Genomic DNA, 27,590 nt, shown 5'->3' on the forward strand with positions numbered 1-27,590 from the left:
TCTTAGATGAACCTATAGAAGAGAAAATATGTTCAATTCTGTATGAACTTATTAGGGGGTCAGAGGTCATGGCGTGACCGAATCACACAGCGAGACGATATCTTGTCTACATATTTCTGTCACAGTGACACTGGTTTCGGAACTTCTGAACCGTCAAAGCGATGAAAAAGATAAAATTATTGAAACATATAAATTATTTTTTTCGTTCAACAAATGATCGTTAGATCTTTCTTCGGTGTGAAGAATGTTTCTAATTAGCCTAAAATCACGCTTACCTTTTTAACCCGAAATTCCTTTGAAGGTATGTAAACTGAAGACGATAGCACCGCTTTTGACTTTATATATAAAGAACTCGTACAATAATAGTAAGATAATTCCCAGTAGCGATCATTGTTTTTGCATTATGAACAGATATTTCCTGAACTGGACTGCTAAACATCAATGTAAGTATTCAAATGTTGGAGCGAGGCGAACTCTCAAGACCAAACAACTTCTAGGTCATTGCGCGTCACAACATAGCAATACGGCGGGCCGTTCGTGTAATAAATGCAGTTCTATTCCGAATATTCGTCTCAAATGTAAATAAAAGTAATAAACAACAATGTTAAAAAGTTCACTGGGAAATGAACTTGGTTGGTACGTGATCAAATCTTCTGAGAAGCCCTTCGGGCTTCACAGGATTTGATCACGTGACCAACCAAGTTCATTTCCCAGAGAACTTTTTAACATTGTTGTTTATTTCTTAATTACAACAAAGACAAAACAAATCAAAATGCAATTAAACAAGTATTTCTCGATTACAATTTACCAATAAACTTACTTAAATTTACACAATCTGAAAAATATCAAATAAGTGTTAGATAAATTCAACATAATAACAAAGATACGTACATTGTAATAGCAAGTCCTTCCGATATAATAATTATTATTAAAATGAGTTCAGAGTAAGCTACACAATTGTCTTTTAACCTAAAGACATTCACATGCGAAACTAAAATGATGTATTAAAAAATTTTCATATCCTTTACCGTAAATAAAACTGCATAACATAACAGTCAATATTTATAAAGTTTACCTTATAATGGCATTACTATTACATGCTAAAAACATTTAAGTTTAATAAAACAAATGAAAATGATGGAAAAATTAAAAACATAAATGCACTGCAAACAATCGCCATGATCAGATTATTTCTAAATTAGAGATAGGCCTTGTAGCAGGTATAGCAAAATCTACAAAACATCCAATCAGTCCAGTAGGTTTTCTTTGTGCTCTCCTTTATGACGTAATTTCCAATCTGATGCTGAAAATATTTACAGGAAAGTTGTATACCATGTACTAGTGACTGGTAATAATGCCAAAATTACTTTTTTTTCTCTCCATAAAATACAGCCCCATTCACTCATTTTTAGCAACAGTAGATTTTAACAAATTCACATAAGGTACTAAGAAATAACTTTATGAAATTTAGGTGATATAGAATGTTTAAGATGCTGTCACCACCAAAGGAAATACCAAATGTAAATAATAGCCGAACAGCTTAAAACCTGCACCTTTCAAATTAAAATGTAATATATTTACTTGCTGAAGAATATTCAAGAAACCTCTTAAAATGTTCAATACAGAACTTCACTTCAAAAGAGGCAATTCATTTTCGTATGAATTTACTTACTTTGGCATTTTTTCCCACAGTAATACCTAGCACTAATAATTCCTTCTTGCTTGCATCTGAAGAATAAAAATATGGAAATAAAGAACAATTTTACATATACATACTTTAAAGGTCATCTGGAATTTAAAAATAAATTGAAGAAAGTTATTGTTATTAAGCGTTGAACAAATTCAAAAGAAAGAAATAATAATTTTGGTTTTGTTTAGTCAGGTCTAAAACAGACAAGAGTTTTACTAACGGCAAAATAAATATGTCTTATCACATCCACATCATTTTTTTTAATTTAGTTTGCTTTTGGGCCATACCTTAAAAATCATTGTGGATCAAGAAAATTTATGTTTAATAAAACTATTCCTGAGAACTACTCCATAAAAGATAAAACATAAGGCCTAAAGAAAGATTACGATGTTCACATCTACAAGAAAGCCAAACTCTTATTCCAAATGAATATTCAGAAAGACCCACTAGTTACATGTAAGATCATTACTATAGGTCTTTCAATAAACCACAAATACATGTGATCACTTGCAGGTATCTCAAGCAAAGGTGCTTAGTATTCATCTCATTATCCATGCAAGTCTGGTAAGTTACTTCAAAATGGACCTGCTTCAAAAGCTTTAACCTGGTCACTTAAGCTGAATATAGTTTAAAACATATAGTCCCTAGTCACATGTATATCATCCGTACAAGAGTAGTCCAGGTAGGGCTTAAATTTATAGGTGAATGGACCTACTCCAAAAATCTTTAAACTGGTAACAAATCCAGAAAGATATAGGTCAGATAAGTATCCACAGTATGACTGGTTGAAAGCCTTCCTATATGCATCATTCATACAAGCTTGGTCGAGGTTACAGTCACTTGAGCATGGACCTGCTCAAAAAAATAACTCAACTCTGAAATCCTGATACCAAAACCCAAAACCGGGAGGTTTAACTAAGCTCATCCTGACTTTATCCAGGTGAGCTAAACACACGTCAAGGTTCAAATCACATTATTCTCTCCTTTTCCTGCAGCTGTTAAGGAAATACTGAAGATTTAAATTCCATGTTAACATCCATGATACAAGAACTATATGTTACTTGTTTTCATCAATATAACTTTTGATATTGATACAATTTTGGCTTCCTAAGTAACTTTTTGAATATGAAAAGGGGCTCAAATGAGGCCCATACTACACACTTTCTTTATCACTTACTATACAGACACTGTGACATAAGGACTTACTTAAGGCATTTTTTGTATGTTTTGGGGGCTGGTTCTTCTGTGTTGCAAAATGAGCAACACTTAAGTATTACACCCACTATTTTCTCTTTCTTCTCAATAATTGGTTCTGTTGTAGAGGACTCTTCATCTATTTTATTGGTTAATATTTCACGCTGATTGATAAACTCATCTTGCGTCTTTCTGTCCTGGTCTGTTTGGGTAGAATTTTGTTCCATCAATGAAGTAATGGATTTGTCCACATTTTCCTCAAAGGAGCCGTTTTTTTCAGCAGTGGTTTGTGTGCCTTTATCTTCTGCAGATAGATCTTCTGTTATCACTGACTTTTCCTGATCTGCTGCAACTGCTTCTTTTTCTACTGTGTTAGTTGATCTATCTTGATCTGTTGTGGATGAATGACTTTCTTTTGTCAGAAAAGAGTTATTTTGATTATTTACAATCACTTCATCCTGTTTTAGACTTGTTGGCTTTCCTTCCTCTTTTATAAGTGATTCTCCTTCTTCTGGATTAGCTGACTGCTTTTCATCTGTAATGACTGGTCCTCTTTCTACTCCAATACCCATCTGACCCTCTCCATTTAACTTGGTTCCCTCGTCCTCCTGATTATTTACAATCACTTCCTCCTGTTCTAGACTTGTTGGCTTTCCTTCTTCTTTTATAAGTGATTCTTCCTCTTCTGGATTAGCTGACTGATTTACATCTGTAATGACTGGTTCCTTATCCACTTCAGTATCCATCTGACCCTCTCCATTTAACTTGGTTCCCTGGTCCTCTTGATTATTTACAATCACTTCCTCCTGTTCTAGACTTGTTGGCTTTCCTTCTTCTTTTAATGTAAGTGATTCTTCTTCTTCTGGATTATCTGATTGATTCTCATGTGTAATGACTGGTTCCTTATCCACTTCAGTATCCATCTGACCCTTTTCATTTAATTTGGATCCTTGGTCTTTCAAAACAACCTGCTCATTTTCATCATCCTTGCTTTTCCTTATTTGATCTTTCTCCTCTTCTAGCAAAGAAGGTTCATTTTTACTTCTTTCAATGTCATCCCTATTAACTTCAACTTCAGGTCCTGGTATGGGTGACTGCTCCATTGATTTCATCTCTCCTTCTTCTGCAGAAGTTGTCTGTTTATCATTTTCCTTCTCTACAGCTTGTGTCGTTAAGCAATCATCCGAGTCATCCAGAATGTTTTGTTCTTTTGACTTTGTCTCTAAAGGTTGAACGTCTTCTTTTTTCTCATCACTGGATTCTTCATCTGTGCTTGTCTGCAAATGAAACAATTTATAATTCCCTCACTTTTCCTCACCTCCCCCCAAAAAAAGAGAAAAGAAAAGAAAAGCAAAGCAAGCTTTTCTTGCTAAATTATCAATGGTTTAAAAGAAAAACCTGTGGATTATCAAAAAGAGTTTCAATCAAAACAACTTAATCACATTGGAACAATTGAGCCCAGTTTAACCAATCAATCCTTTGATAAATTAACCACAAAACAGAATTGAAATACTTACCCAATCCTCATTCTCATCCTCATTATCAATGTTCTCCAGTCCAACTGCTTCAACTTTTGGGCTCTTTTCTTTATATTTTGCATTTTTATCATCAGCTTTTTTCTCTTGTACTTCCTTTTGTCTAACTGCCATTTGAACCACATTTCCTTTCTGTTTTTCTCCTGTTCCATTGATATTCAGTTTCGGCTCTAGTTTACTTACAGCTCCTGTATTCCTGCCTTCTCTAATTCTACTTTTCTCATTACCATCAGTTCTACATGCTCTATCCTTCTTATTGTTTGCATTGTTAATTTTCTGTGTTTCATATTTCTTCACATCCTCATCCATTCGTTTTACTTGACTTACCCTAGTAACCCCATCTGTGCTTAATCCACTTCCAAATAAAAGCACCCTCTTGGGCCTCTCTTTATCCTCCTTCTGAGGGCTAAGTTCCCCATCTGTTTTCCTCCTCTTGAGGACAGTCACAATAAAATCTCTCATTTCCTCTTTAGCCTTCTCATCATCCTCTGGCACACTTTGTAAATTAGCCTTTAATTGCTGAAATCTTTGTCTTTCCTTCTCTTTAAGAGAAGCATGGTTTTCAAACTCTTTATTTAGTAGATCTTGAAGAATGGGTTTCTTCATGTTAGTTCCAAGCTTCAAATCCAGATCATCCCTTTTTGTTACACTTACTGGTTCCATTTTTGTGGGCTCTAATTCAATAAATTTTCTGAAAGGTCCACATGGACAAATTCTCCTGTTCTTTTTACATCTAAGACAGAACACCCTTTCCCATGGCATGTATTTATTCACAGGGTCTTTCTCAAAATAGGAGTAGTCGAGGGTTGTAAATCCTCTCTTTAGGAGCTCGATTTCTGTTTTAAAATAAAATTACAAAATTGTATCAACATCAGCTATTTTCTTCTTCCACTGAATATTAAAATAAAATCTGTTATTTATTTTAGACAGTAATAGCTTCATTCAAACCTTCCAATACATTTGCGATTTTAAAAATGGCATACCAGTTCTCTTAGAAACCATGAAGAAGAGTTCAAATTTCTCTGGATCCTTTTGTATTTGATTCCATACTGGTTGTTCCTGTAAAAATAAAGCTCCCTTATGTCCCAATGTAATCCAGATTACTGTATATGTTTTCATTTGGCAGCATTTCTAGCCCAAGTCTTGATCAGGTAGATTATGTACATTGCAATAATATATTTAAACATGCATAATATTACATTTTAATTTTAATGCCAAATTTAAAGTTGCATTCTTATATATAAGTTCAAAACTGCATTAAATTGTGAATCCTTCATTCTTATTCTTTTGTGGAAAAAATCTTTTCAAGTATTTTAAATCAAGTAATTTCACAATTAAATTTCCAAACCTGGTTCAACACATCTTAAATACAAAGTCTCTTCTATTACAAATGTTAAATAAGATTCCCTAGTCACACGATCTGTTTGTATGGAAAATCAGGCTAGGTGAAGGTTTATGTTTTGCCCCCCCCCCCCCCCCCAAAAAAATAATAATAATAATAATCTCTTGTATTTAAACATGATTAGCCTTACCTGTTCTTTCCCATACCTGAAAAAAAATCAAAACATGTTACATATTTTTCTGTAGGTTTAATTGAAAAATTCCTATCAAGCATAAAAACATGTACTAACATTATGTAAAGAAATACAATTTAACATCCATTTTCTGTAAGGACCAAAATTTTACTGTAGGGCTGTGGCACACACCATGAGCGATTTTCATGAAACTTTCTCAGGTGATTAATGCCCATACATTATGACATAATCAACATTCAAAATTAAGGTTACTACCTTGGTTGCCATGGTAACGAGCTAATATAGATTTTTGCCCCATTTACTCTCAATTCAAGCATAAAAACGCTATATACTTGATTTCATGTGGTTTAATCATCTTTATTATTTTGAGATAATTCATACATTATATGAATAGAACAAATGAAGCACTTTATAACACAATAAAAAAAAATTCTACAAGTCACTGCAAATTCTTCAACTGATGGCTCAAAGATGACCAAATTCTTACATTTTGAAAATGGTGGTTTTTACCCTATATTTCAATAAGTCTTTCAAGAAATGCAGGCAATTCAAGAAAAAATCACCTGAAATTTTAGAAACACCATAATAATATTTGTTAACTTTTATGAAAAATAGAGTGGGGATTTTTTTCGTTTTTGGTATTTTTAACATCGAAATTTGGCATTTTGCCAAATAATATTTTGTTCAAAATGTTACTAGACACTGGTTGTTTTACAAAATTTCTTTTCCAAACATTTTTCTCACGAATAGATAAGACAAACGGAATGATTAGTAAATATTATTAAAGATATTAAATAAGATAAAACAAAATTAAATGAATTATTATTGTTTCTCTATGATCCTTTACAAAGGGCAGATAACTCAAAATCTAAAGAAAATTAGCTATTCAACTTTTCACTGGAACTTATTTCAGTAAACAACATTTTCAAATACTAGATAAAAAATGGAAAAAGATAATGGATAAAAACTCTAATGATACTTTTCAACCAAAAAATAATAAATAAATAATAAATTATTACTCTTTCATGCATAGGTAGGTAGATATTAATTTAGCAGGTTTGAACTTTGATAAGCTGATGTTAATTTCCTCCATTTAAATATTGCTTGTTCCCAGATGCAAATCTTTAGATATCAATTTTATTTGGTTAAAGAAATTTAGAATTATTTAGACTGACCATAAATTAACACCCCATTAAAAATAAAACATTAATGTATAGTCTTACAACCAGAAAACATACACATATTCATGTGTATATGTATAATTTTATCGTTACTTTTAAAAAGTTTTATTTTTTTCAAATTATTAATCAAGCAAGAATCTAAATCTAAACATTATCCAAAATGTGTATTTAGAGATAAACAAAATGTACAAAAAAGCTGCTATATAGCAATTTTGTAGACAATTAATAGACACAGCTAGGCTTGATGTTTCCATGATTTCTCTTTACATCAGAGGTTGACCATTATATGGTGTTGTGTCTGACCAGTCAAGAAGAATTTTAAATGGGTTTGAAAAGTGATATTTGAAGTAATCATCTTCATCTTTTCCCCTGGAATAAAAAACATACATGTATACTTTAATTAAAAAAGCAATTGTTTAATATTACTACATTTTTCATGTGATAACAAATACAAGTATATAAGCATATCTATTTTTATTAAAATGTATATAATACTAAGTTAGTAGTTAGTATTTACACCTTGAAATAAATTGCATCAAAAATCCTGTATGTGTACTTGAAAAAGCAGGCTTCCTATCAAAGGTGCTTGGGGATGGGACCCCCCCCCCTCCCCTGTGTTCCATACCCCAAGGGTTCTCCCCGACTTTTTTTATATAAATATATTTCTTTGACACATTCACAAAGTATTACAACTGAAAAATCCAAAATATAACCTAAAAACTAACCTTTTATAAAAATTTATATTCTCGGATACTAAAAGAGAACTTTTAGTATCATAGAGTATGAATTTTTATAAAAGGTTAGTTTTAGATTATATTTTGGATTTTTCAATTGTAATACTTTGTGAATGTGTCAAAGAAATATATTTTATTTGAAAAAAGTCGGGGAGAACCCTTGGGGTACGGAACACGGGGGAGGGGGTCCCATCCCCAAGCACCTGTTCTTCATATTTTATCGCCTTTAACGCAGACAACAATTTGCTAATTAATGAATACCGCAATAAATATAATACATGGCGCAGACGTTTGTAGCGCTAATTCATGATTATGCCAACCACTCCATACCCAGTGATTGCACTAAATTTTGAATACGCCAATTTATGTACATATACAGTATTTTCAGTGTAGCCAATTGCAAGATAAAAGTAACTGAAACAATTTACCATCATCTACTCCAAAAGCTGTCCCCATGTTCTAACAGAATCTTCTCCAAAAGAATATTGTTCAGTTAAGTTACTGTCCGATGGTCAGTTCTCACGGTCATTTGCCAGGTTTCTGTCTCCATTAGTCAATTTTGTAACTGCCTCCTGCTTCTGGTATATAGACTTTGTGTTGAAATAAAGATGATAAAAACACAAGAATAAAGGTTCTCTTTAATCAGTTATTTCCCAAGCATTTGCAACTATATCGATCATTACTGAATATGGGATATTTATATTTGTAGTTATTTTATACATGTAGGCCTATGCAATTTTCTTGTATAAATCATATGCATTAGGGATATTCATACAAGTCATCAACACTATTTCATATATATATTGCATATTAAATAAATTTTATACATATTCAGTGTATGAACTTGTACTCACAAGGGAAACATTCCTAAACAAGTTTTGAATGAATATTTGTAAATTATACCCACCATAAATTTGCATGTGAATTAAGATTATCTTAAAAAAGTTTAATAAAACATACATCATGCGAAAAAAGAAAATTGATTTAATTAAATTATAGTGTACTTACAGTTGCTCATATATCCTTCATCGTTGTACTATTTGAGTGCAACCTTTCATAAGTGATGCTCCTGTGTCACAATCCTAAAATGTAACAATACATAGAAGTATAATCAACAACCAATTTGTATTTCTTTTCATAATTACTACACCCCCAGAATCTGTCAAAATCATGACTTTTATAAAAGATTTGATAAATTCATTGTTGAAGTTTGCATTAAAAAATGAAAATTCCATATCCAGACAATTGTAAAAAAAAAATCACCTGCTTTTTACTGAAAATTATTTCTCTATGTATCTTTTCATCTTCTTTTTTTTCTTTTCGAGGCACCAGTACATTTAAAATATGTTTAAAATATTTTTTTTTTCAAATTAAAGAAATTCATTCTTATTGTCAATCATGAATACATACATTTACATGGGTATATTATATTTATATCTTATTAGTGTGTATTTATAGCTGCAGTTAAATATGTTTTGTTCTTTTACAGTGAATATGAATTATGACTTCTTTTTAGGCTAAAAATTTTTTTATGTGTTTCAGTTAAGTCGACCATCTCTAATTTTTACCCACCACCTACCACTGCTACTTTTTTGGCCAAATCAGATTTTAAACTGTACCACTGGCGGATTTAGAGGGGGGCCCAGCATAACCCCCCCCTTTCGTGTCCAAAATATATCATCAGATTTAATAAATCAATGTTTTGGTGTGGCCTTGAGCCCCTACCCCAACACCAAACTGGTCCCTCTCCCTTTTCAAGATTCCTGGATCCGCCACTGTGTACAACGTTACCAAAAATATATATGTTTTTTATATTGCCTTGTGTATATTTTTGATTAATGCCAAAGTAAGTTGCTTTCTGAAGCAAGCAAAAATTCCTATAATGCAAATATATTAATAAGATATATATCTGGAATGTCCTGCTAACATGGTGATCTTTGAATATAGACCAATTAAGTCTATTATATAAAAAAAAAAATACTTAATTTAAAAATTATGTCAATTTAATTGAAAAAGCTTCTTACATGTAGTTTTTATACAAAATGAATATTTGAAAAAATTCAAATTTATACCTGTGCCTAGGGTTGTTCTAACCATTCCCACTGACTGCCGTATCTTCTGCTTGTTGTTTTCCTCCAATTGCATCTTGCATTTTTCTCATGAGTTTTAGAGTACATGGGATCCCACATGATGGGAATGCAAGTCAGACTTCATAAAATTTCAATATTTCGCAAAGTGAATTTGGCTTTAAAAAATCTATTATTAATAAAGACCTGTACATCATTATCAAGTTGAATGCTGAGAAAGCAGTGTCTCCTTCATTTGATGACTTACTTTGTCATTCACACCTGAATTCCATTTTAAAAAGTTGAAAAACACATCATTTTTCTGTTATTGTTTCATGTTTATTTTCCTGGCGTCTGTTTTTGCCACATGTTGTTATAAACTACTTTAGACTTCAATACAGGAGAATCAACAAAGGGAAATAACACCAGTTTAATTTTTTGTCTTCAGTGCAAAAGAGTCAGCAAAGGGAAATAACTCTAGGTTAATTTTTAGGAAAAGTTATAATTTGAGGGGATTGGAATATGACTTTTAACTGATTTCCCCACCTCAAATCTTTTTGCATCTTTTAGATCTAAGCTCGATCTTACTTAAAAGATCTTTTTCTAAGTTTTAATTGCCTGCAAAAATTAATATGCATATCAAGAAATAGGCACCTTTGTATTAATTTTTATGACAAATTCATGTAAATTGATCTGTATCATATTAAAAACCTTGGGTTAAATTGAATAAAATTTAGATGCACAGAAACTTTAATTACTTAGCTATAAAATGAAACCCATATTATGTTGATAACTTTCCTACATTAAGGAAGCACGGATTTATTTTACATGGTGATGACAATCAGGTCAGTTTTGCCATAACAAAATATTTCAAAGTCGTTGCTATGGAAACCAAGGAGGTACTATCCAAAATTTACCCACCAATAGTCTTTATATAGGGCACTCTCTAGTATTATAGTGATAAAATAAAATTCCATGATAGTGCGTGGCCAAGCATTTTTGGTCCTTACAGAGAATTGATGTTAAAATCTTCGTCATGTGAATGCATATACTGACTATGGGCAAGAATTGAACTTCTTGCTTAGAAAAATTAATTTTTGTATATCACATTTTTTTTTTAAATATACATACTTATCTAAAACTGGTGCATTCAAATTAATGGTTCCACCAGTGTTTCCATTAATAGCATTCTGTAAAAGCAAGTTTTAATGAGAGTTTTTAAACTATCAAAGAATACTATAACATACTTTCTCTTTAGCAAGAGGGGGTCCTAATTTTATTTGATTATTTTCTTGGAAATACTACTTTCATCTGATGTTCTAAGTTTACACTAAATATTTTAATATAAATTGAAAGGCATGTGAAGAACTAAGGTTGCTTTTATTGGATCCTATCAATTAAGCCAATGGAGGAGAGGGGGAAATTAATATTCCATCAAAAGGGACAAAATATTACTCTTTATTCAAGTGTCTGGTGATTTCTTTTAGACACTGAGTTTTACTTTACAAATTTACAAATTTTGATATTGGTTTCTGGGACACAATCAAAGCATGCATCTCATTTATTATCTACAGATGCAACATGTGTAAAAGCTGGTTTAGAAGCTGTACAGTGATGGAAGCCCTACCTTTACCTTGAATTTACAGACATACAGATTGACAGAGTAACACCACTATAGAATGAATAAAGATTATAGTGAAATAACTCGGTACTAGTTGGTAATTTTGACAAACAGGAAATTTTTTTTTAAACAAAAGAAAGAAGACATGTTTGTAAAACACTGATGCCCTCCTATGACAGCATAATTAACAAGGTTAAAGTTTCTCAAATGCAAGTCAAACTACAAGGTCAAGAGGTCAAAAATACTGGTACCTAAGGAAGGAATATACATGTGTAATATGGAAGCCCTTGCACCAACCTCTTAGAAATTATGGTCAAGGTTAGATTTGAAAAGTAGGTCAGAGTCAAAAGGTCAAAAATATACCAAAAGAAAAGTCTTGTCACAAGGAATACACAAGTGAAATATGAAAGCCCTAGCACTAAACAATCAGAAGTTATGGCCAAATTTTTCATAGATCAAACTCTGTTATGGGCAAAGTTAAAGTTTTTGAAAACAGACAGCTAGACAGACTGACAAATAAAAATCTATAAGCCCTCTTTGATTACAGGGGCATAAATTATTTTAATAAGTCTACAAACATAGGAAGAGAGGAAATTTTTTTATTATAAAAAAAATTAAAACAAAACAACAATCACTTACATTGCCATAAGCATCCAATATACACTTCAATACATTTTTTCCTAGTTCATCCTGTTTAAAAATACAAAAAACATCTTGTGAGCATACTAATTCAATAATGTTAATTAATCATTTTAATATAACTGTGCTAATCCGATACAAGTCTTCTTCAGATACCATGGAAACTTAACAGTAATTTTCTGTTGTAGATCTAATTGCATAGAAAAGTTAGTTAATGTTTTGACACTGTGAAAGAAGCAAGCTTTATGAAGATACAAGCACAGTTTTACAATATTTCTCATGGAAACAGAGCTCTGAGATGTTTAAAATTTTTAAAAGGTGGACATAATGTAGTTGTAATACCCTTGATATTTTTCCTTTACTATGTATTTTGAAAATCTGCATTCAGTCTGATAGATTGATCATATCAACATGATCAATAAATTTCAATTACATTTTCATTTTCGACCCTTTTGTCCTTGTTGCATTTAATCAGGGCAAATTCAATAAAAACCATTGTCTCTTTAAGCACAACTCTGTCTGCGCAAATTTAAAATGGGTCAACACTGTTTGCATTTGTGAAAGGGCAAAAAATAAGATAGAGTGAAAATAATCCTGTATACAGTTTATTGTTCAACTAAATTAAGACAGCTATCCCTAATTGCTGAAAATTAATTACTCTAATTATAAATGCTGAACATAGGATAAAATCGTTAAATTGCCATTCACTAAAATGATGTGTTATGCAGAATAAACTTTTTTAGCTCTTAAAAAATTAATCTCAAGTTTCTCATCCCACAAATTTCAACATTTATGAAGCAGGATTTTTTAAAACTTAGCTGTACCATGTCTTATCTCTCTTTTTCACATACATGTAAGCGTTCTGCACAGAATTACCAACGGAATCTTCTTTTTTGATTTTATTAATTTAAATTCTACTTACTATTAGTGTATGCAAAGATTTTAATCATTTGTAAATAAAAGATTATATTTAAAATGATAATCTTATCAAAAATGAAACACTTCAGTTACTGGTAAAAGAGAAAATTTACTTATTCCCCTTTTTTTTTCAAAATGATAAAATCGATTACTGTAGTAATTTTCAGTCAATGCTGCATTGCCTCTTTGTTTGTCAAATAATTATATAATATTAACAATATCACTATTCAGGGATAACAACTGTGTTTAACATTTACTGTTTGTCTTATTTCATGAATTTTTCTCAATATTTCAAAAATGACAGTACATGTGTAGAGTGTAAGACAAAAATAGTTAATGTATGAGCTGTTGTAATTCAAATACAATGCATTCTCACTGTTGCTTCATAAATCATCATTGTTTTCATTTTATATTTCACTGTATATAAGATAACTGATTAAACTGAGTTACTGTAATACTCCTTTATATTTAAACTAAAATCACACAGACTAAGCAGAGTACAATTTATGATCATTATCTCATAATAGATTTTTCAATGGCATAAGCTTTGTTGAGTCCTCTACCACAGGGGCCAATTGGGGGTTGGAAAACAACTTTTTTTTAAACAAAAACTTGGTTCTAAGAACTTTTCTTCTTATTTATTTATTGAAATTGGACCGCTGGGACGATATACAGTTATATCAATAATATCAATTCTGTGTTAGGATGATACTTATATTGATACATATGTAGAAATATCGAAATATCGCCAAAAAAACCCAATTCTGACTTCTTTTTTCTTGTTTACTTATCATTTTGGGTTTCATATATAAGACATGCTAAGATATGCTAAATATAAAAATTAACGTGAAATACATAATATTTAACATAAATTCAAATCAATATTTCAATTGTGTGAAACAATTTTGTTTTACAATATATATATTTATATAGCTTCTATGAATACATTATTCTTATTTGTGAAGAAATGTTTTGTTCATTTCAATACAAAAATTAGATTTTATAACCAATTTAAAATATCATGATGTATAACTTAGTGGCTTAAATATTGTGGTACGTATCGATATAAAAAAATGTTATATCATCCCAGCCCTAGTGGTTCTGCAAAGAAGTCAAAAACGTGAAATGTTAATGGAGAGAAGAATAGATGGATTGATAACAGAAAAACTTTCGATCAGATAAAACTTACTTGAGCCTTGGGTTCATGTCAGCTAACAACACTCATTTTAATGGATCTTTAGTACATGTGCATGTTGAACTTACCTGAATAAGTTTTTCCAGATTTTTTCCTCTTACTGTCATTAAAACTTTTTCTGCTGGCTTTTCTGCCTCTTCAGTCTGTTGGCATTAGATAAGTAATCATTATGTGACAAAAGGTTCACCAATACAAGCTTATCTGAAATATTTTCTTCATCATCATATGATGATATTTAATATAACCCCAACTGAATGTATAAATGCTAACAAAAGCTAATTATTTGGAACTCATGACCAGATTGTACATGTAAATCAATGGCTTTTTTTAAACACAAAAATGGCACATATTGTTTTAAGATTCATTTGCTAAGTTTGTCATGCCAAGCTATTTGCTAGGGGATGCTTCATGACAATGAGCTCACAGTGGGTCTGAACTGTTGACATGGGATGCTTACTCTTCCATGGCACCTGATCCCATCTCTGTTTTAAGTGGTCCCTGTTGATCTACTTACAATTTGCATCGTTTCAATACTTTTAAGCATGATCACTGTTCCTTATCGTCATATTTCATTTAAAAACTAAAAAATGTATGAATACTTGCCTTAATCATAGTCATTTTTTCATCATTGCTGAGTCGGTCCATGAAGTGAAATCCTTTGATGATACTAATGGTCAGTCCCTCCTGGTCAGGACAGTCATCAGGGAGGATACAGGCCACCACATCATCATCCTCCATCACCCAGCCTGGGCAGGGTCTGCTCTTCCTCCGCCCCACATAAAACAATACTGAAGAAATGATATAAAAACTCTAACAGTTCTGTCAATATATACTTATGCTTTGATCAGATGTTTTGATTTTTTCCAAAAAATAAAATACAAAATATTGGCAAATTCTGGAAAAAGTTTTTTTTTTTATGAAATGAAAGTAATGATGCAATTCATGACATCAAAATGCATAAAATTGAGAGAAAATTATCTCATTTTGAATATACAATGAACTTCGATATCTCGAACACTGATATCTCGAATACCATGGATATGTCAAAGTGATTTGGAAGTCCCAACCCCTTATTCTTTAAGTATTTTACCCGATATCTCGAATCCTTGGATATCTTGAAGTCTTTCCTCGGTCCAATCGAGTTCGAGGAAACAAGGTTTGACTGTATATTTAGTCACCATGAATCTTCAATATATTTAACACATTATCCAATAAACGTAACCAGTTTTAATTTTTAGGAATTTTTCCCACCCAGAACTGAAGCAATTGACCTTTGACATTTAAGTATGACCATGGCCTATATTTTGGTGATAGGAGTTTTTCTCTCTGTTATTTTATGCTAACAGCCAAAGTTTGGGTAAAGGAAAACAAATACAGCAGAACAGAAACAATTCGCCTTTGTTCTATTTAACCTGGAAATACTGTATATGTACTTAAAAAAGTCGGCTTCATATTTTAGCCGCATTGACAATGATGCCCTAATTCATGAATACCGCTGAGAAATCATTTATAAGTAAAATATATGGCATGAACATGTATAGCGCTAATTCAAGATTTTGAAAATAACTCCATACCCAGTGATTGCGCTAAATTTTGAATAAGCCAATTTATGTACACATACAGTAAGCAAATTATCCTAAGACTTTAAAACTTTTTAATGGTAAGAGTCGAGATATAATTTACATTTAAACATGGTTCTCTTGGTTGTGTCCTCATCTGGTCCCGAAACTTTGATAGTGAAGTCTGTAGGGTTCTCTTTTTCCTCTATCGAGTAGTTCAATACACAGGCACACCAGCAATCCCCTTCATACCACTCCAACCTCTCGGGGAGATTTTCCAGATGACTACGGATCATCTGCCCTGTCAACGGATAGGAATTCTGGTATCTTGTCATCTTTGGCCGGGGTGATCTGCCCTCTTCACCCTAACAGAGACAACTTCATTAAAAAAGGCAAACAGCATCATGCACAATAACTGGAATTTAAATATGACAGCTTAAAAATTCAACAATGAAATGAAAAAAAAAATTCGTAATAATAATGTTTGGACATAAGTAAAAAACTATTATAATTGTATGAAGCTTGAAGAGAAATCATACATGTACCTAATTTTTTCTAGAGAGTTACACACACAAAAATCTATAAGAGTTCTTTCAATTTCTTTCACTGAAGTTTACTTTAAAGTTTATGCAAATTATTTTAAAATCTGAAATAAATGTCTGTAATGCATAATGCAAAAACACTTTACCATACCTTGATAGCTTTGATGGATATTGTCAGCTCGCTCGATCCTGTTACATCATCTTGAGTACGCACCACGTTAAAATTTTCTAAGCGACTGTTCCTTGGTAGGTCATCATTAGCTTGCAGTATGTCAGACTTAAACCCCTCCATAATCTTGGTTCTTTCAGCATAGATTTTTTTCTTTTTATTACTTACAAGTTTGTTTTGAAACTTATCATCATCTTTTTTAATGGGTATAACAGTGTCTGGAACTTTAGCCCCAGCAAATGTGGAAACTGGCATTTGGTCTAGTTGTTTTCCTCCCTCTATGTGTGCTACAAGGTCATCAATATCATTATCCATGTTGTCAGTTGTAGGTTTAACCTTGCTCTTCTTTTTGCGTTTTTTCTTTTTCTGACCCTCGGACCTGCAGTCTGCCACAGAAATACTGTCCATTGGGTCCTCTCTCTTCCTGCTCAAGTCCAAGCATTCCTGGCATTTGTTGGATTCCGTGCCATATTTGAATTTGGCATAATGCAAAAAGTCACGGAACTTCTCCACAGAAAGAGAATCTCTCCAATCTGAAAACTCATTGGACAATGGGGCATACAAAGGATTATTTTCGTCATTAAAACGTGGGTCTCCTAGTGTCCAATAGTCTATAAAGATTGGCCCATTTCTTTTGCCAGTTAATTTTTCTCGGAAATATTTTGTACTACAGTCATCCAGACAAGGTTTGCACATAACCACAGTGCTCCGAGGCTTTTCTTTACCATAAGTTAGGTTTTCAGGAGGTATCCAATATGATTCATCCCCCTCTTCCATGGAGGGAGCATCTAGCCAACGTCTCAGACACCGACATACTGATCCTCCAAATCGTAAATATATTGGGCTAACTACATACACCTACAAGTAAAGACCAAAACATAGAGACACGTAAAATCTTGTTGACTGTTACTTCCCAACCCTCTATTTTCCTTATAATGAAAAAAGAATCAGATATTTTTCATATATTGCACATTACATCTGCATATACAGCTAAACTTCAGTATCTCGAACATCAATATCTCACCATGGATATAATGTTAAAGTAATTTGGTAGTCCCAACTCCTTTTTCTTTATGTATTTTACATGCAACTTCAATGTCTTGAATCATACTAGGATATATATATATATATGTTTTTTTTTCTTGGCATCGTTGAGTTTGAGATAATGAGGTTTGACAGTATACTGCAGAAAATATTGAGTATACCAAATAAAAACCAATTCTGACTTTCTGAGGACTGACCTTTAAATATGATGCCTTCTGATCTGGTGGACCAAAGAATCGTCTAAATAGGTCCCTAAAATAAAATTGTTAAAAACAATTTCAACAGCTCTGCCTCACAGAAATTCTTTTTTTTTTTTATTTTCAAAGCTGTTTAAAAATTTTCTTTGTGTTACCTTGTGTCTCTCATGTAAAATGGGTCCTTGGCTAAAATTGAGAAAAAATAAGTTTTCATAATTATGCAACTGTACTAAGTGTTTAAAAATGATTTTGTTATAAGGGCACCAAAATGGGAGTATAGGATGTTACAAATATGCACCCATTCACAAATATTAATCAGTTGTTATTATATACTCCCTTCAAACAATATTGCTTGAGAATAAATTTATGTTAAGTAAACAACATTCCTGAATTAGGCAATGCTATAAGAATATCATAAAACATTTAAATCTTAAAGGCACATAGGCTGTTAATTTACTATAAGAGAAAAAAAATGATTACTTGCTTTTGTAAGTTACCATTCATATAGCCATAATTTTGTGAAAATTATATGGTTGTATTAATTTTTAAATCACAAACTAAAGATAAAGAATTCAATGTTCATATATGAACATCTACATTAACATGAGTAAAACTCAGTTATAGCAAAGTTCTGAGGACCTGGAAATTTACCTCACAATATCCGTAATTTGTTATATCCATATAACAAATTCCTTAAAGTATTCAAAGTGAATTTGCAATATAGATTTTTGCATTCAAGTATGACTACAAAATGTATTCAGGGAAATTTAAAATACAAAATTTATCTTGGAGTTCTGAAGTTCTTGGATGAATTGCATTTCAAATATAAATACTTACAAAATTAATGTCAGTTCAATTGTAACTAGATTTGTCATAACGCCACAAATGCCCCCACAGGCAGCCAAAATTTCAAATTGCAAATTTTAAATTGCACATTTGTAGCCGAGATAAAGATTAATTTTTAAATCTTTTCCAAGTTCAAGGGGAGTAACTGTCAAAAATCATTGGACCAAGACCAAATTCAAACTTGGCCCTTATTTTCTGGTAAAATACCTGCACATGCAATTTCAACCTTATACATACATCCCTACAAAAGTAAGAGAGCAGAAACTGAAAATTTCTTACTTTTTTCTAAGTTCACGAGAGATAACTCTGTCAAAAAGTCATCGGACCATGACCAAATTCAAACTTGAACTGTACTTTCTGGTAAAATACCTGCACATGCAGTTTCAATCTTATACATACATCCCTACAAAAGTTAGAGCACGGAAACTGAAAATTTCTTATTTTTTTCCAAATTCAAGGGATTACTCTGTCAAAAATCATTGGACCATGACGAAATACAGATTTGACCTGCTTTTTCCTATGAGGTATCCATATGTCAAATTTGAGTTGAATGTGTGCTATTGTTGCCGAGATAATGAATGGAGAGTCAATGATGACTGAATGAAAAAATGACAGAATGATGGTTAACACTAACAGAGAAACACTATATTACGCCCAACCATTTTATGGCAGGGGCATAAAAATTGAGATCTTTGTAAATTTGCTATAAAAGATGTAAATTTTGTTATTTTGAACTTCTACGGGACACAAAATCAGTTCGCTATATCCGTAACTTTGTTATATCCGAGTTTGTTATATCGTAAAATTTTACAAGGAATCGTTAAGAATTTTGACAGGATTGCAAAAAACTTCACTGTCTGTAAATTCACTATAACCGTGTTTGTAGTCAATGAGTTTTACTGTAACAGTATAGCTCCTTCTTTTAGTAGTAGATCAAAAAATAAATGCTTATTTTTAATCAAACCACTTTTTGTAGTACTTAGTAACAATGCAAGCTGCCTTTTTATATTTAAATTGAAAAAAAAAAACAACCAGTGAGCAGCAATTAGAAAACTGGAAAGTCATTTGACCTTTCTGAAGACTGATATACAATCAGTAAAAGAAGCAGCAAGAATGTTTATATTTAGGAGCATTATACAGTTAAACTTCGATATCTTGAACACTGATATCTCAAATACCATGGATATGTCGAAGTGATTTGGAAGTTCTAACCACTTATTCTTTATAATATTTTACCCTCTATATCTCGAATCCTCGGATATCTCGAAGTTTTTTCTCGGTCCCATCAAATTCAAGATAACAAGGTTTGACTGTATATATATGATGCAATATTGTAAAATTTTCTCCTGGCATCATTAAGAACAGAAGTTGCTATTTTTTCTATTTATACACTGTGCAAAGAAAGGGTTTTATTTCATGACTTTTAGTGCAGAACTCTATTTGGTCCAAATTAATGCATGTATTAATTTATTTCATTTTTCCTCAACCCAAAAAATAAATTACTGCAGCCTACATACCTTGAACTTCCAGAAAATATTGACTATAAAAAGCATTCCTCATAAAAAATTCAGGATTTCAATTAAAATCATAAACACACAACATAATACAGCAGGTCCCTAATACTGTAATCCCCTAACTGCTTCCATGAAAAATCTCTTAATAGCAGATATTTTGAAACACACAACACTAATTTACCAAAAGATTTGGAGTCCAGATCTTTAAACCTGTCTCGATTCTGGGCTAATTTTGCTACATCATCAATGAAGCTCTTCGCTTTCCCCTCCCTTCCTACAAACAATCAAGATATAACTGAAGTTAAATTATCAGTTTATATACCAGTACTTTAAAAATTTGAAAAAATGTAAATAAAATAATTAGCAATACATCCTTACCCTCCACAAAGTTTTCATGAACAAAAATAAATGCTTGGTCGATGAAGTCTTCAAACTTTGCAGAATTATTGGATATTTCTCTTATAGCTCCGTGTCGATTGGTGAAGCTTCTAAATGTTATGATAAACTTTTTCCAGAAGGACAACCCCTGTAGAAACATAGATAATCAAAGATTAATCAAAGACATTACTTATTTATAAGTAAGACTGAGTCTCACACCAAACAACAAGAGGCCCATGGGCCTTGAATCGCTCTTCTGATAAACTGTACAACCTATCACTTCTATTTGAAGCCTCAAAGTATCCTTTATATTTACATAAACCCTTGAAATTCCAATTCACACTCTGAGAACCCAAGATGATTCTAAGCCAATTAGTACCTGAGAGTTGGTCATGGTGACCTACTTATCACTTGTCATTCTCTGAGGACCCATCAACTAAGTTTGATGATTCTAAGCCAATTAATACCTAAAATATTTTTTAAAATTATAATCATAAAATTTTATAAGTAGGTCAAAGTGACCTACTTTTCAATTGTTTTACTCCAAGGACCCAAGATGCATCAACTGACAAAGTTTGATGATTCTAAGCCAATTAGTACCTGTAATATTTAATTAAAGCCACAAATTTTCAAAAGTAGGTCACCGTGACCTACTTTTCAGTTGCTGTACTCCGAGGACCAAAGATACATCGACTGACAAAAGTTGATGATTCTAGCCAATAAGTACCCAAAATATTTAATTACAGCCATAAATTTTCAAAAGTAGGTCACAGTGACCTACTTTTCAGTCAACCTACTCCGAAGACCCAAGATGCATCAACTGACAAATTTTGACGATTCTAAGCCAAATAATTCCTGAAAATATTAAATACAGCCATAAAATTTCAAAAGTAGGTCACCGTGACCTACTTTTCAGTTGTTGTACTCCGAGGACCCAAGACGCATCAACTGACAAAGTTTAATGATTCTAAGCCAATTAGTACCCGAAATATTTGATTAAAGCCATAAATTTTCAAAAGTAGGTCACGGTGACCTACTTTTCAGTTGTTGTACTCCGAGGACCCATGACACCTAAACTGACAAAGTTTTATAATTCTAAGCCAATTAGTACCCGAAATATTTTATTAAAGCCATAAATTTTCCGAAAGTAGGTCACGGTGACCTACTTTTTAGTCTACCTACTCCGAAGACCCATGACGCATCAACTGACAAAGTTTGATGATTCTAAGCCAATTAGTACCCGAAATATTTAATTAAAGCCATAAATTTTCAAAAGTAGGTCACAGTGACCTACTTTTTAGTCCATCTACTCTGAAGACCCAAGATGCATCAACTGACAAAGTTTGATGATTCTAAGCCAATTAGTACCTGAAATATTTAATTAACGCCATAAATTTTCAAAAGTAGGTCACTGTGACCTACTTTTTAGTCGACCTACTCCGAAGACCCAAGATGCATCAACTGACAAAGTTTGATGATTCTAAGCCAATTAGTATCCGAAATATTTAATTAACGCCATAAATTTTCAAAAGTAGGTCACGGTGACCTACTTTTTAGTCGACCTACTCCGAAGACCCAAGATGCATCAACTGACAAAGTTTGATGATTCTAAGCCAATTAGTACACGAAATATTTAATTAACGCCATAAATTTTCAAAAGTAGGTCACTGTGACCTACTTTTTAGTCGACCTACTCCGAAGACCCAAGATGCATCAACTGACAAAGTTTGATGATTCTAAGCCAATTAGTACCTGAAATATTTAATTATAGTCATATAAATTGAAAAGTAGGTCACGGTGACCTACTTTTCAGTTGACCTTTTTTGAGGACCCAAGATGCATCAACTTACAAAGTTTTATGATCATAGGACTTAAAATGTCCAAATTATGCCTCTAAAATGCTTTGAAATCGAATGCCTGCAAAGTTCAAAAAGTAGGTCACTGTGACCTACTTTTTAATAAATATGTTTTATGGCCCCAAGATGCATCATCTTACAAGATTTAATGATTCTAAGCCTTCCCGTATTCGAATTAATGACCTTAATTGTTTTAAAAAAGATTAGCCATAAAATTCAAAAAGTAGGTCAAGGTGACCTACTTTTTAGTTGACGTACTTTGAGGACCCAAGATGCATCAACTGACAAAGTTTGATGATCATAGGCCTTAAATTGTTCAAAATATGCCTCTAAATCATTTTGAAAAAGAATGGCCGCAAAATTTAAAAAGTAGGTCACCGTGACCTACTTTTGAGTCAACATGATATGAGGTCCTTAGATGCACCAACTGACAAGATTTGATGATCCTAGTCCTTATAGTAAGCAAAATATCAACATTTTAATAAAATGTAATTTTTGGTCAACTTTGAAGTGACCTTGAGACCACGCCCTTTGCCCCAGGGTAAATCCCCGTGCAAATTTTAATCTACAACATATCCTCATCCTTTTGTGTAAGTTTGGTGATAATCTGCCCAGTGGTTCTTGAGAAGAAGATTTTTTAGCAACCAGTACTTTTGTTTCTATTTTCCTAATTATCTCCCCTTGTTAAAGGGTCACAACCCCAGTTTTAGTATAAAAGGGAGCCCTTGGGCCAAGGATACCCTGTGACAAATTTGACAATAATTGGCCAAGGGGTTCTTGAGTTATGGCCCATATTCTAAAAAGTTTACGCACACCGCACACCGCACAAATGGCCATAGCATTAGCTCTTTGAGCCTTTGGCTCAGAAGAGCTAAAAATGCATCCTATAGATACAACAGCTAGACAAGTTTGGTCCAAGTAGGATCTATACATATTAATACTAAGTCTTGAAAATAGACCAGCTCCAAAAACTTCAACTGCACAATAACCCTTTAAATGTAGGTCAGATCCACCTTCCAAAGCATATCTACTACATGTAGTGTGCATCCCTCATAACATGCACTATAAATGCAAGTTTAGTCACAATAGAGCTTATGGTTACTTGGGAATGAGCCAGTTCTAAAACTTTAACCTGTTCATTCACCTGGAAAATGTAGGACAGATCCAGCATCTGAAGCAAGTCTGTAGTGTACACACCTAGATGCATCATCCATGCAAGGTTGGTCAAGGTAGGGTTAATAGTTTTTTTTAATGAATCTGCTTCAATAAATGTAGGTCAGATCCAGCATCTGAAGCAAGTCTGGTAGTTTGCAACTCTGAATGCATCATCTATGGAAATTTGGTCACCAAAGGACTAGTTACTTTTTGCATATTAGGAATTGACCTTCTCTAAAACCTCATCTGGTCACTCAACCAGAAAATGTAAGTCAGATCCAACATCCAATGAAGTCTGCTAGTGAGCATCTCTAGATACATCATTTGTCCAAGTTTGGTCTAGGTAGGGCTAATAATTACTTTCTCCTGAAACTTTAACTAGGATGCCAATGCTTATGCTAACACCAGGGGTATAGGATAAGCTCATTTCCAATTCATCGAGGTGAGCTTAAAAGCATAAATAGATATTTATAAATGCTGCCTTTTCATTGCAGTATCATTTCATAAATTTTTATAATTATTGCAGTTTCACTATTTCTATATACATCTCTAGCAATTTTGCAACTTTTTTTTGGGGGGGGGGGGGGGGGGGGGTGCTTATGCTTGTCTGAATCATTATGAAATCTAACCTGTTCTTTCCACATACACCTGAAAGCCTCTTTGTGTCTGGTGAAGAATGTATAATCCCCTGGAGAGATCTCCAGTTCAAAGAGTTCAAGGTCAGTGTCAGATAAGCGTATTTTCTTCATCACTAACTTCTGTTTCACAATCTATCAGTCTTTTTTTCTTTTTTCTCTGTAAGTAAGATTGTTATAGTAAGAAGATGAGTGAAATGAATCAATCTTTTCTGAAGATTTACAGAGACTACTTAAAGTATTTACCACATTCAAGTTTCAATTAAAATGTTCAATAAATACAAACCCTACATCAAGAACAAATTTACTTATTTCATAGGCCATTCCAAGTTTTTTCTATGTTTAGCGTCCATGTGCACCTTGGTTTTGAGACCCCAAAGCAGAAAAAACAAACAAAATCAGGAGTTCTGAAATTTATACATTTGGTCAAAATCTTTGAATTCTATCAATTTCTTTCTATATTTGTCTGAAATCTGTCATTTTAGGTATATATCAAGCATCTATTACGTTGATTTTGCAAAGGAATATATCTCTCTATAAGAAAAAGAGATTAATAAAATCAATTTCTTTGAATGATGTCATTTTTTCTGACTATAAAGTTTGTGTTCTAAATTTTAGCTTGTGTGTTTTTGTAAATAGGTAAGTAGGTTTTTGAAAGATGGGTGGACGCGAAACAGAGGAAAAACTTGGAATGGCCTTATAAATATATTTTACCAAACAATTTTCTACATTCATCATGTTCATGTTTCAGTTCAAATAATTCAATAAATACTATGAAAAGAGATAAGATAGACTAAGACCCCGTTTGGAACCTGGTTTTTGATATCTCTATAAACAATGCAAAATACTGTTGTCATACATATTACAAAAATAAGTATTGATTCTAAATTATGGAATACACAAAGGTCACAGGAAGGTCAACAAATTTTGAGTCCGTTCGCTCAGGGTCCATTCGCCATTATTCTTGTAACGTTCGCCCTATATCTCGATCGCCATATATATATCTCATTCGCCCTAATATATTTATTATATTTATTTTGGAACTAAGAATTCCGGGAAGCGTTTGATTAACACATCTTTGCACTTACACAAATTTTAACTTTATCCTTAATATTTAAGAAAAGAAGCAATTTTTTGAAAAATATTACATCTATAATCCAGAAAATTCAGAGTAGAAATGTTCGAAAGCAAAACCAACTCACCAGTATTGTCAGTCCGTGCTCTGTGATGTGTACAGAGTTTAACAAATTGAACACACCGTCCCGTGAAACGTAAACTGTTTCTGTAAACAGGGCACGAGCTCTGTTATTGTTAATGTATACGATTCATCGGGTGTGTTCAATTGTTAAACTCTGCACACACCACTGAGCACGAACTTGCAATACTGTGAGTGGGGTTTGCTTTCGAACATTTCTACTCTGAATTTTCTGGGTTATAGTTTTAATATTTTTCATTAATACACAACAAAATTGCCACTTTTCTTAAGTATTAAGAATAAAATTAAAATATGTGAAAGAGCAAGGATGTGTCAATCCAACACGTCCTGAAATTCGAAGTTTTAATAACTTCGAGATGAAATAAGATTTTTATTATACAGTTAAACTTCGTTATCTCGAAGTTGACGGGACCGTTGATGAACTTCGAGATATCCAGGGGTTCGACATATCGAAGGTTATAATTCTAATGAACTTCAAATAAACTTCGTGCAGTGAACATGCACTTAATAGTAGAAACATGTCAAATTCCTTCTTGTTTGAAATTCTGTATATGTTTTCTTTAATATACATGTACATGTATTTAGCATTAAAAAGATTTTTAGTCCTCTTTTTAATTCACAAAACAATACTTTGTATAATATGCACAGTTGTATAATCCTTTTAATAACCTGGCAAGTCAACCGCTAGCATCGTTTCCCATGTACGCATAACCGGATATCGTCTATGCATTGTAAATTTAAAACCGGTCGCTGTCAGAATAACGCAAACGAAATATACATTTTTTTTAATTGGAAAAACATGTTCATACGTGTATAATCAATTAAAAGAAAAGATTTTACCATAATATAATCAAATGCACAAGAAGAAACACGCAATTTTGTTTAACTACATAACAACACTGAATCACAGGGCACTAACGCACGTTTTCACTGCAACACTCGCTCATATGTTGGTGTGTACTAAAGATTGTAAATTCTGCACGCTTATATAAGAAAAATAAATTCTAATTGCATTAAATTACAGAATTTTGTTTCACTTTGATGTTTATAATTTTCGCTTTCATATGCATAAACTATGCAAGCGCGCATATTACACATAGCATAAATATAGCGATTATTAAGATAAACATACCCCAGCCACAAAACAATTAACGTGTCATCCACGCGTATGCAAAAGACTAATACACACAACCTTTGGCTTGGAAAATTAAAATCAAGTTAAGCCATACATACACCTCGTATAATTATCGCGCTATTATCTGTTGATCACAATAAGACAGGTAACCCGTGCGAGACACACAGGTGGCTGTTATCAATAAAGCGCTCAGTTTACCCAATGGACTTGATCATCGGAGCGGGAAATTATCCTGACTTCGAGATAACGCATGTGATTTTAATGAATGGGTACACAATTTTACTTCGAGATAACCGGGGTATTAGACATTCGACATAGAGGGGTTTATTTTAATCATTTATAAAGCAAATTTTGTCGGGGACCGTGGCCTTACTTTGACATATCCGGGGTATTCGAGATATCCGTGTTCGAGATTTCGAAGTTTAGCTGTATTTTAGTATGAAATGCTATAGCAACATATAAGTCATGAAATTATACAGAAAATTTGAGGAAATATTAACTTCAAATCTGTGTCCAAGCACCTTTAATATACAACAGCGCAAGGACAGGGAATATGATTAAGATTTTTTGCCTGTTCCCAAACCTTATTGAATTTATGAAAATAGAAGCAAAATATGGATGTATGGTGTTAACATTCAATCCGGAAGCCTTTTTATCAGCATCATAAATTCTATTTACAGTTTAACACCATCTGTTGTAGAATACATGACATGTATTTTGGCTTGTATGTTATGTAACAATCTGACACATGTGCAGATGTTAGATTTCCTCGGGGTTAAATTATAGTGGAGCAATCATTCAAAAATGCTTACCTTATACCGAAGTATAATAAAGTTGAATAGAAACTTTCAGTTTACTGTGTTCTTGGCAAAAGATCCACCCTACATTAGTTTTATTTTCATTTTCATGACTTTCAGTCACTTTGTTACCAGGATAGATGAGGGGAATCCCAATATGACCCGGAAGTTGAAATAAATGAAGAACCTAAAATAAGGAAAAAATTTCCCCGGACTCTCGCCTAATGATGTTATATCTG

The 27,590-nt window shown here is 32.6% G+C and overlaps 2 protein-coding genes across 2 annotated transcripts in view; both read right to left on the reverse strand.

Moving 5' to 3' along the window:
- Positions 1 to 27,590, reverse strand: part of LOC133194758 (4-galactosyl-N-acetylglucosaminide 3-alpha-L-fucosyltransferase 9-like) — a 124,963-nt gene that overhangs the window by 87,017 nt on the left and 10,356 nt on the right. The gene's annotated exons all lie outside the window — the stretch shown is intronic.
- On the reverse strand, positions 806 to 27,449 carry LOC133195863 (uncharacterized). The gene is made up of 18 exons (XM_061331831.1): positions 27,367 to 27,449; positions 24,198 to 24,363; positions 20,558 to 20,705; positions 20,361 to 20,453; positions 17,975 to 18,005; positions 17,820 to 17,874; positions 16,561 to 17,436; positions 15,992 to 16,232; positions 14,912 to 15,096; positions 14,377 to 14,451; positions 12,196 to 12,246; positions 11,067 to 11,125; positions 5,952 to 5,967; positions 5,403 to 5,478; positions 4,402 to 5,255; positions 2,897 to 4,161; positions 1,673 to 1,728; positions 806 to 1,303 (listed from the first exon to the last, which is right to left on the reverse strand). Exons 2-18 carry the CDS (start codon positions 24,315 to 24,317, stop codon positions 1,248 to 1,250), a joined length of 4,257 nt encoding a protein of 1,418 aa, XP_061187815.1. The 5' UTR covers positions 24,318 to 24,363; positions 27,367 to 27,449; the 3' UTR covers positions 806 to 1,247.

Source organism: Saccostrea echinata, unplaced genomic scaffold (assembly GCF_033153115.1).
Source record: "Saccostrea echinata isolate AGI-Se365-2 ecotype Australia unplaced genomic scaffold, CSIRO_AGI_Sech_v1 ptg000029l, whole genome shotgun sequence".
Classification (NCBI taxonomy): domain Eukaryota; kingdom Metazoa; phylum Mollusca; class Bivalvia; order Ostreida; family Ostreidae; genus Saccostrea; species Saccostrea echinata.